The 10,209-nt window shown below is 45.9% G+C and overlaps 1 protein-coding gene across 1 annotated transcript; it reads right to left on the reverse strand.

The window, feature by feature from the left end:
• Positions 1 to 1,172: 1,172 nt before the first annotated feature.
• LOC123445756 (probable protein phosphatase 2C 38) lies at positions 1,173 to 5,051 on the reverse strand. The gene is made up of 4 exons (XM_045122789.1): positions 4,032 to 5,051; positions 3,427 to 3,794; positions 2,968 to 3,204; positions 1,173 to 1,955 (listed from the first exon to the last, which is right to left on the reverse strand). Exons 1-4 carry the CDS (start codon positions 4,348 to 4,350, stop codon positions 1,722 to 1,724), a joined length of 1,158 nt encoding a protein of 385 aa, XP_044978724.1. The 5' UTR covers positions 4,351 to 5,051; the 3' UTR covers positions 1,173 to 1,721.
• Between the last annotated feature and the right edge of the window lie 5,158 nt (positions 5,052 to 10,209).

Here is a 10,209-nt window from a genome sequence, read left to right on the forward strand (position 1 = left end):
GGGCCAAAGCTGTGCATGTATGATGGAAAAGATACACTGGACTCACAGCTAGTTATCCTGTTGGTTTATATTAACATCAAACATAATTATTAGTATTTGTAACTTGTCTACCTTACCAAAATACTCCCTCCGTATCAAAATAAGTGTCTTAAATTTATACTAGCTCTTGTACAAAATTGTACTAATTTTGGGACAGAGTGAGTACAGACTACATTTTGTTTACATTTTGAAACCGACTGTGGTTACAAGTCACATATTCCACCCACAACGTCACTTTTAGCAGGACTTGTCACCACATCAATTCACTATTGTTTCCTTTCGTTGATACTAATGCGCGTCAAAAGTCCTTGATTCTCATGAGAGGAATCCAATCAACTAACAACTATGTAGCTAAGAAACTAGTAATATTATGCCCTTGAGTGTAACGACACGCAAGAAACTGCCAAAACAATCTTTCATCGAACACTAATAAAACATTAGATGATCCCAAAGCGAATGACAAGATGTTAGTATGACATCATCACTCGTTTGGGCTGCAAATCCAATGCAAGGATAAAAATAACTCAACCAACTAAACACTGCACTTGAATCACATGGCATGATGATCCTTTCTAATGTGTATAACCATGTATGTGCATTTCCATTCTACATGCTAGAAATAAATATTGATTGTTTTTTTTTTGCAAGATCAAAAGGGTTTTATTCAATCATGATAGAGCTACAATCCTTGGACAAGAGATCCTCAATACGTGGGTGCCCTCTGCCGAGCCACACAAGTGTAGCTCGCTCAGAGCAACTATACCTTGCCAAGCAATCTGTAACACTATTCTGTGGCCTATGAAGTTTCTGCGGAACAAAAACCCTATCAATCATTAGAGCCTTAGTTTCAGCCACTAACCATAGACTGAACGATCTAAACTAGAACTAGAAAGACAAGATAAGGCAGCCACTGAATCTGACTGAACCAACACCAAAAACTCTGTATATACCAATCATCAGCGCATGTATGTCAGTCTCTAGAGCATCACTGCAATTAAATATATATCGATAAGCTGCAAAAGACGACCGATCCATCATATCTCCGAAGTATCAACCCCACTGCTGCAGTGTCGTCCTCCTCCAAAAAGGAACCATCCACAAACAATGTCATCAACAGAAATAAATACTGATGATTCAACAAGTTAAATAGATTTTTTTAGTCCTTCCTGTCTTGGCAAAATGGACATATACTCTTTACAAAGTCCTTGGCTAATGCTAATCCAACTCTGCCCCAACATCCACAGTTCACAGAGCTTAAAGCTTAAATAGTTATACAATGTAGACATGAGATGGAAAGCCGGAGAGCTGCAAAATGAAGGAGGGGTCATGAGATGTAACAACAGCATGCCGCAATGTCTTAATCCCATGTTTCTTAAAATACTGCTCAATTTCAGGTCCATCCACCCCGCGAAAAGAGAAACGCTAGCTGATACCTGCAAATTATGTGCAGCTGCCAGTTTAGGTTTCTCCGAGCGACCCAACAGAGGGTCATGTCATCACACTGATGACGCGGCCATCGAACAACAACGCTTCTCTCTCTAGCTGTACATATTAGAAGTCAAAACAATATGGCTCCTCCACGCACCGCTCTACGCAGTGTCTGCATGTCGTGTGGAGAGCACCGGCCCAAGATATGAACGATATATAGGACGATATTTCCAGAAAGCATCAGTCATGGATGGTCAGTATTTCTGTGCAAACGTTGGCATACTGCCACCGCCCCTTAACGAAAGCAATGGGCCACCGTAGAGCCTTCTGCTGATAAGCGCGGGCTCCATGAATAGTACTACAACAGTAATATCATCATGGAAATGCCTCCTGACCCCGCGGTCGATCTTCTTCAAGTCTGAGTACCTCATTTCTCTCTTCTTTGCCGCCTCCCGCAGAGCTGCTTTTACTAGTCGTCTCGCAATGCCCTGCAAAGGTTATTTTTCTTAATGTTTAGCAACCAATAATTGACAGCTGAATTTTCAGAGCATACAAGTTACAATTTGGTACTTCTAAAATGCAAGTTCACTTTGCTAAAGTTCAGATTAAATAATACTGAGTGGTTCTCAAACAGAGTGCTTCCACTGGGGGGATGACTTGTATACACACACCTCTTTAGGTGGAATCGGCAAAAGCATACCGAATCAAAGTCCAAATAGCACACGTATGCTATCTCACAGAACAATTGTTTTTTAATTCCAATTCACACGTTGGGAAGAGAACAGAGAGACAAAATTAGCTGCCAATAGTAATTGAACAGACAAATTCAAGATCAAAATTGTCTTTCTTGTTTTCTGGTGTAAACCGAATTCGGTATGAAATTTTATTATGTACTCCTAGCATATATGTGTCTTGTGTCAATGTTGTAGATTAATTAATAATTTTTGTAACTTTTCAGACATCAGTGTGAGCTTATTTCACCAATTTCAACTAATAAAGGACCAAAGGAACGAGTGCACCCAAGTCAGCCCCTTGCCCTGGTTAGCCATTCAGGCAATTTCATAAAATAAAATCATGTGGGACATAATGAATGACACTCCGTGGGTAGCCATATGCTCAAACCATCACAACTATGACACTCGCTACAAATAAGAAAAAAATTAAAGGCTGTCGAACAAAGGAGAGTTGCTCTCTTACAAGTAAATGCTAATGTTTCGATATAACAGTTCTAACCTACTTTTGGTTACATATCAACAACAAAAGGCAAGCTTAAAACAGGAAGCATATTTCAGTATTCCCTCCGTTCCTAAATATAAGTCTTTTTAGAGATTCAACTAGAGGCTACATACGGATGTATATAGACATATTTTAGAGTGTAGATTCACTCATTTTGCTCCGTATGTAGTTCATAGTAAAATCTCTAACAAGACTTATATTAAGGAACGGAGGGAGTACATTGCAGAAGAGTAATGTAAGAGAAAGCATGGAAAATCGACTCACATTCCGAGGTGAACAATGAACTATATCCACAGCTTCCTGATTGCTCAAGTGCTCCCATAGTCCATCTGACGCAAATATAACAAATTGATCTTCCGCACACAGCCTGTGTTCTTCAATGGATGGTTCCGGACAAAGAATTGGTTTATGGAAGGGTCCTGGAATGCGGAACCGTGCTAGAAGAGGCTCGCGGTTGAATTCCGAACTTTTTAGGTAGGCATCACCGATCGTTCTGGAAACCTGAACACAAAGGATAAAAAACAGAGCATGAGTAATCATATTGCTGATAGTTAACGGGCATTAATCTTGGGGCTTTGTACAAAAGGCGGCGTATTCTTGGCAGCATTAGTTCATTAAATGGTGCACAAATGGAAATCCTCATCAAATAAATTCCTGGCCCAAGTTTACAGGGGAGTATTTATAGAAGTGATGCATTAAACAGAGGCCATCCAAATGAAATACCTGAATAATGCCCTTCACGCGCCAAACGTTGTGCTTGAGGACCACGATCCGGGGGTCGTCCGGGTGTAGCTGTCTTAGCTCATCCCTTACAGCCTCAAAGCTCGCGTTATGCTCGGACGATAGCTGAACGGCTTTAATGTCTTTGGCGCCCCTCTCGAGTCTCCCGAGGACAGCACGAGAATCACCGGTGTTTGCTATGTAGAGGACCCCTTCGTTGATGATGCCAACCAAACAGCACGTACCGACTGAGGCAATCTGCGGTTTGATGAGCCACTGCTTCCTCACAAGGTTCAGAAACCCTTCCTCGGTGGCAGCGTAGGATCTGCGTATGACGTCGGATGAGACGGTCTGTCGTTCCGTCGCAAACTCTGCATCGAAGCAATCATGAATCAGGTGTGAGTGTCAATCAATCAAACTAACTAATTGGCAGTACGAGTCAATGGAACTAGAGCCCAGGGAACCAAAAAAATAGGATGAGCTACCATCACATTCGAAGCTAAGGCGATTTCATCATGTAACTACTCCACTCACTCAGCAACATATAGGGAAATCATAAGATCTTTATGTGAATCCCCTTGAGCATGGTGATGAACACTGCTGCTTACTCTTTAGGTGGTGGAAGAGGTTGTCGGCGACGAAGCGGGCGGTCTCGGGCCCGCCGTGGCCGTCGTAGACGCCAACGAAGGTGCCGCAGGGGCCGTCGGCGGCGACTAGGGGCCCGGCCTCGAGCTGGCTGGCGTCCTCGAGCAGCTGGTTGGCCTGCACGACGGCCATGGAGAAGTCGCCGCAGGCGTGCCTGCCGGCGTCCCTGTACCAGAGGAGGCCCTCCCTGGTGCCGCCCCCGGCGGAGACGACCTGTGCGCCGTCGGGCAGTGAGGGCTTGAAGCAGGGGCGCACGATGCGCATCATGGTTTGGCCCACCATGCTATGCTATGGATCGGCGAGATCCAGCGAGAAGGGATGGGTTTGACCGGAGCGAGAAGCAACCTAGTCCTAGTGCTGTGGAGGGAGGGAGGGGAAGGGGAATCGAATAAAAATCCGATCTTTGGTTGTTGGTGAGCCGAGCGGCAGGGTCGGAGCTAGCTAGGCTATGGGAATGGGAATCCTGGACGGGAGAGTAGTGGTCGGCTCCGGCGCATGAATGGGTGGGTCGGCGGAGAGGAATCGGCTTGCGGGGTTGGTGGTGGAGCAAGCAGCTAGCCGGCGGAGGGGATTGGATCGGGGCGGCGGACAAGAAATTAAACAGAGCAGGCCAAGCGGAGAATCGGGAATCGATGGGCAGCAAGGGGGGGTATGGATCAAACAAACCGCGTCGGATCGGGCCGCCGCTGCTTCGTCTTGTGCTTGTGCTTGGAGTCGGGGGAGGATTTTGGGTTGCAGAAGAAGAAGAAGAAGAAAAGGGAGGAACTTTCTCCTCTACTTCTTCTTCTTGTTGTTGAGGAGCTTCTCCTTCTCCTTCTAATTAGATTTGGAATCTCTCTCTCTCTCTTCTGCAGTGAGTTTGTGGATAGAAAAAGTGAGGGACAAAGAAAGCTGGTTTTTTTTATTTATTTAGCTGCCCTGCCCACAGCAAGGAAAGGAAGGAAGGAAGGAAATGAGACAGAGGGTGGTGCCTTTGTTTGGTCTTTGTCCCCCCTTCCCTCCCCCACACCACTTCTCCATTTATACACGCTCTATTTTGTTTCTCCTCTCTCTCTCTCTCTCTCTCTCTCTCTCTTCATATTTATCATATTATTAGGGCAACCTTTAGCGCCACTCTAATAACCGTGAATACGACAATTAACACGTAAAAGAACACTCTAACAGAGTCATCATTCATGTCGTAGACCTCAAGTGACATCGTCCCACTATTGATGCCGTCCCTATTCACGCCACGCGTCTGGTGCAACCACAACACCGACTCGGATGAGGACGATAACGCCTTCGATGCCCCCTCATTCCCTATGTTCCCCGTCCTTCTAGAGGCCAAGGACTCGATAAGGGGCGTGCTGGAGCTATCCGTCCATGAAGCGGAGGGCACCCTTCGTGGAAGAGGAGTGCTTTGGACCCGCAAACGACAGCGGGAAGGAGCACCGACTAATCGAGGCATAGCACAACCGTTGTTGGAGACTCAGGCTGCTTGACAAGGACGACTACCTCGACAACATTTCTGAGGAGGACCGCACACCCTCGGTCTTCTCTGTAGCTAACAATGTCAAATAACTACATTGCATATTTTGAAATGCAGCTAATGACATTTCAATGTTGGAAAATATAGGTAAATGCAATAAATTTGGTCCCCCACCATAACTAATTTGCTTGTAGTTTCGCTATTGTTTGATTGCCTACAACGAGATCTATAGAATTCACACAAAAACTAAAACAGGAAAATCAAGACAATAAAATTTGAAGGCCACACTATAACTATATTGAGTTTGTGCGCTGGTTTTGAATAATTATGGAGCGAGCTCTGTACGCTTTAAGGAGACCGCAAATGTAAGCCAGAGTTAGAGCATCTACAGCCGGACTTGGTAAATCCGCCCCTTATACGTCCGCAGACGCGCCCCTAGATACATACAAAGCATCTAAAAGAAATTATACGTGCTACATATGATGTACTACCTTAGCTATCGTCGTCGGAGATGTCCACAATGTCGGTGTCGGGCGCCGGGTAGACGGTCGCGCAGGAGGGCTTCATCTTCTTCTCCTCCTCCTCGACTTCATCCATGTAGGCGAGCATATCTGCCTCGTCCGCGGCCTGCTCCGCCTCCATCTCATGTCGACGACGGCTTCTGGCCTCCCCATCCGACCCCGAGCGGATGGAATCGAGGATGCACTACTAGAGAAAAGCTTATAGGTACAATTTTAGCAGTAGCGCCCTGTTGCCAGCCCGCCGCTACTACTAATTAGTAGTAGCGCGGGTGGCGTCAAGCGCTACAGGTATCTTGTTAGCAGTAGCACCCATCTTCAAACATGCGCTACTGCTAATCGGTCCGACCGCGACATGCAGGGCGACCTATAGTAGTAACACTCGTTAGGAAGAAACGCTACTACTAAAGCCATAGCAGTAGCGCCCTTTACTGACCCGCGCTACTGCTCCCACACACGCCCCTCACACTCTCTCCCTCTCCCCTCCTTACTCCACCCCTTTCCGCTCTATGTCGCCGTTGTCGCCCCTCACTCTCTCCCTCTCCCCCTCCTCACTCCTCCGCTCCACGCACGCCCCTCACTCCCTCCCTCCCCCTCCCTTCCTCTCCACTCTGCGCCACCACCGTCGTCGCCCGTCACTCTCTCCCTCTCCCCCTCTTCACTCCCTCCCTCTCCACTCTGTGCTGCCGCCGCCGTCGGTGCCCTCAATGCGCCCCCGCTCCGCGCACGCCCCTCACTCCCTTCCTCTCCACTTCCTTGTGAAGTCGCATGTCCTCCCAACGCGGCCCCGTCGACCTCTACCTCGACACCGACCCCGTCCTCTGCTTTCCTCCGATCGTCTCCTCCGTGTACCGGCCGTCTCCTTCTCTGGTGAGACATCCCCACGCCTCCTCCGCCCGTTTGATTTCTAGTGTTCTAGCTAGGTTTCTTTCTAGGGTTCTTGCTAGGTGAAATTGTTTGTGAAACTAGATGATGCCCCGAACGTTGTTGCGGTAATATTTGTAATATATATATATTGTGTTTTATTATTGTATATTTGCTTGATGAGGTGTCATACTTGCATGTTGACAGAAATAGGTTAGTGGGGGCTAGCTATTTAGATATAGAAGATTAGATAGGTAATAAAAAAACTGAGTCAAAAATGAGTTGAAGAAATTAAGCATTTCTGAAATAGCAAAACTAAGTCAAAAATGAGTCAGAAAAATGGTTTTGATGCCCAAATTCAAATGTTCTCATAGGAATTTGTCTCGACGTCGACGATGCCTGGCCCGTGTCCTCGTCGTTAAGTGGTCGGCGACCTCCTTGAGAGGTTGGGCTCCATCGGGCTGTCACTGGGAGGTGTTACATTCCGAGGGGTGCACCTTGGGGAGGAATCCAGATCTCGTCATCAACCCGGAGCTTCTTTGGTGGCGGTCGCGTGGGCCACTATCGGTGCGAAGGGAGCCGGCCCCCACGGAGGTGGTACGTCGTCATGCCAGGGAGGAGAACGAGAACGTCCGTGGCTACATGGCTGCGTTGGACGCCAGGTTCTCCAATACCTGACAGGTTCTTCAGGGATCTCAGCCGAGCTATGATCCGGTCATGGTTCCTTATCTTGGGTGTCCACCACCTGCGTCGTGAGATGTCAAATGGATCTGTATTAGTGATATTATATGATAATATTCGAGATTATTAGTGATAATATTCGATGATGCATTAACTTGATTATTCAAGATGATGTATTAGTTTTATTATATGATAATATTCGGTGATGCATTAACTGGATTATTCGATATGATGTATTAGTTTTATTGTATGTTATTGCACGGAACACCTCCTAGTGCCTATGTTTTGCTGGACTACTGATTCTTTTCCATTCCGTCAAATTCCAGGCGCTCAATTTGTCTTATTTTAATAATGGTCTTGCCGAATTTTTAAATCATGAACACAGGAAATGTCTGACAACGATAGGATCCATGAGTGTGATTACTGCTGCGACGATTAGGGTTTGTGCGACACGCGGCCTCACATGCGAGACGGGAGGTTCTTCACCATCAAGCTTGACGAGACCTTCGATGTTTGTACGGTACGCAACGATGACAAGTGTTTTTTCGTAATTAAGCATGACTTCTGTTTCTTTGCTTCAACGTGTAATTTCTATTTTATACAATTCGACTAGTTCCTCCCCTACCATGCAAGAAGGTATGTTTTGGAGAGGTTCGGTTTCAAAGACCACAAGAGTATGGAGACGAGGAGAGCTAACCTGAGGACTAGACATGGTCACACATTTTTGGTCAAAGTAATGAATGCAATTAATAGCACATAATTAGGGTGCTCAAATTAGGAAGCTCTTTGCAAGGCATATGGATTCAGGAGGATATGGAAATAACCTTTGATCTTCGTCCTGAAGATTATATTGAAGGTAACATCGACATTTGGGTGGATATCGATATGCTTCCTGTATTACCTTCAAGTGAGTTTGTCAACCATATTTGTCAAGTAATTTGCATTCTAAATTTGTTAAATTATAGTTTACAACTTATTTCATTTCTTCGGATGAAATAAGAAAATTAATTGACACGACACACTACACTTATGGATCACATCTAACTTGGGAGGAGAAGGATGTTCTTATCCACTTTGTCCTTGGTGTCCTAGTTGGTTGGTACAACTTGCCGTATAATTTGGGAACTGACACAAATTATACATTTTACATGCCACTAGTGCATAGGTTGATGACAGATGACATTCGCCGAAATATCTTGGTAAGAGTTGCTAATTAAGTACACTACTATTGCGTAAATGGTTTTGATTACATTGCTAACTAAACTACTATTATGTTCTTTAACAGAAATTGCCAAATGATATTGTGCATCTGTTGATGCATGACAAAGATCATATGAAAATTAAAAGCCCATTGAGGGCTCAGTTCGATTCTCCATACTCGACTGAGCGCAAATCAAAAGGACTCCTCCGAATTGAAGCATGGAGACAAATAAAGAAGGATCACAATCCACAAGTTGGAGACCGTTGTATCTCTCTGCTTCATCACGAAGACATAGTTGTTATTCTGTTTTATAACATTTTACCATTTACTGATCCATTTACTTTAATCTAAACGTAGTTGCTGGCACAATAATTATTGATGTTGTATATTAATATGTATAACCGTGTGTAAATACAACATACACATAAAAAGAGAAATATCTGCGTTTACGAGTGGCGCGGGTTAGAAAAGCACGCTACTGATAACTCGGTTAGCAGTAGCACTGGCTAAGAGGCGCTACTGCTAAACTTTGGTTGTAGCACTGGGTAAGCAGCGCTACTGATAAACGTTAGTTGTAGCGTCGTAGTAGTAACGCAGGCACCCACGCTACTGATAGTTCAAAAACTCACGCTACTGCTAGGGCTTTTCCTAGTAGTGATGGCATGTTGCTCTGCCTGCAGATCCATGCCTCTAGCATCCCCCACATCCTCAGTCGGCTCCTCCTCCTCCTCCTCCTCCATCATCCCCCTCCTCCTTCGGATCCACTAGATCCAGAGGTAGCCTCGTGGTGATCCAGGCTTCGTACCTTGCCCGGATCTGCAGCCGGCGCTTCGGCGTTAGAAAGTGGCGGCGGCACGGGGGCATGGGTTATTGAAGGTTGCGGTAGACGAGAGTGAAAAGTAGTGGTTGCGACGAACGGGTGGAGGAAAATGTGGAGGGTTTTCGGCATGGTCGGCTTAAATAGTCAGGCAAGGGACTATGCGGCCCGCCGGACCGGCGTCATGCGGCTTTCACTCCCCCCCCCCCCGGCCCCCCTCTAGCGGATTTTTCGACGATTCAACATGGGTTAACGACGTGTGGGTATGAGGGGTGTCAGTCAGGCCGGACGTTTGAGACCCGTTTAGAGCGTCCGTGTGGGTCTTCTTTTATGACTAGTGAATGATTAGGCGGTCTGTCCTGAAGTTTGAGACGGTTTGAGAGGTGCGACTATAGATGCTCTTATTCTTCACACACTTTGTTTCATGCTTCTTTCCGAGAAGCATCTTACTCAAATTTAAAAAAGAGATACCCTTGAAGCTGTTTGGTTGTTGTTTTTATAATGTATATAAGGACGGCCTGGGCTGTCCTTTGGATCTGTATCTTAGCCTTGGTTTCAACATCATATTTAACGGCCAGAATACGCGTACGAT

The sequence above is a fragment of the Hordeum vulgare genome, chromosome 3H (assembly GCF_904849725.1).
Source record: "Hordeum vulgare subsp. vulgare chromosome 3H, MorexV3_pseudomolecules_assembly, whole genome shotgun sequence".
In the NCBI taxonomy this organism is placed as follows: domain Eukaryota; kingdom Viridiplantae; phylum Streptophyta; class Magnoliopsida; order Poales; family Poaceae; genus Hordeum; species Hordeum vulgare.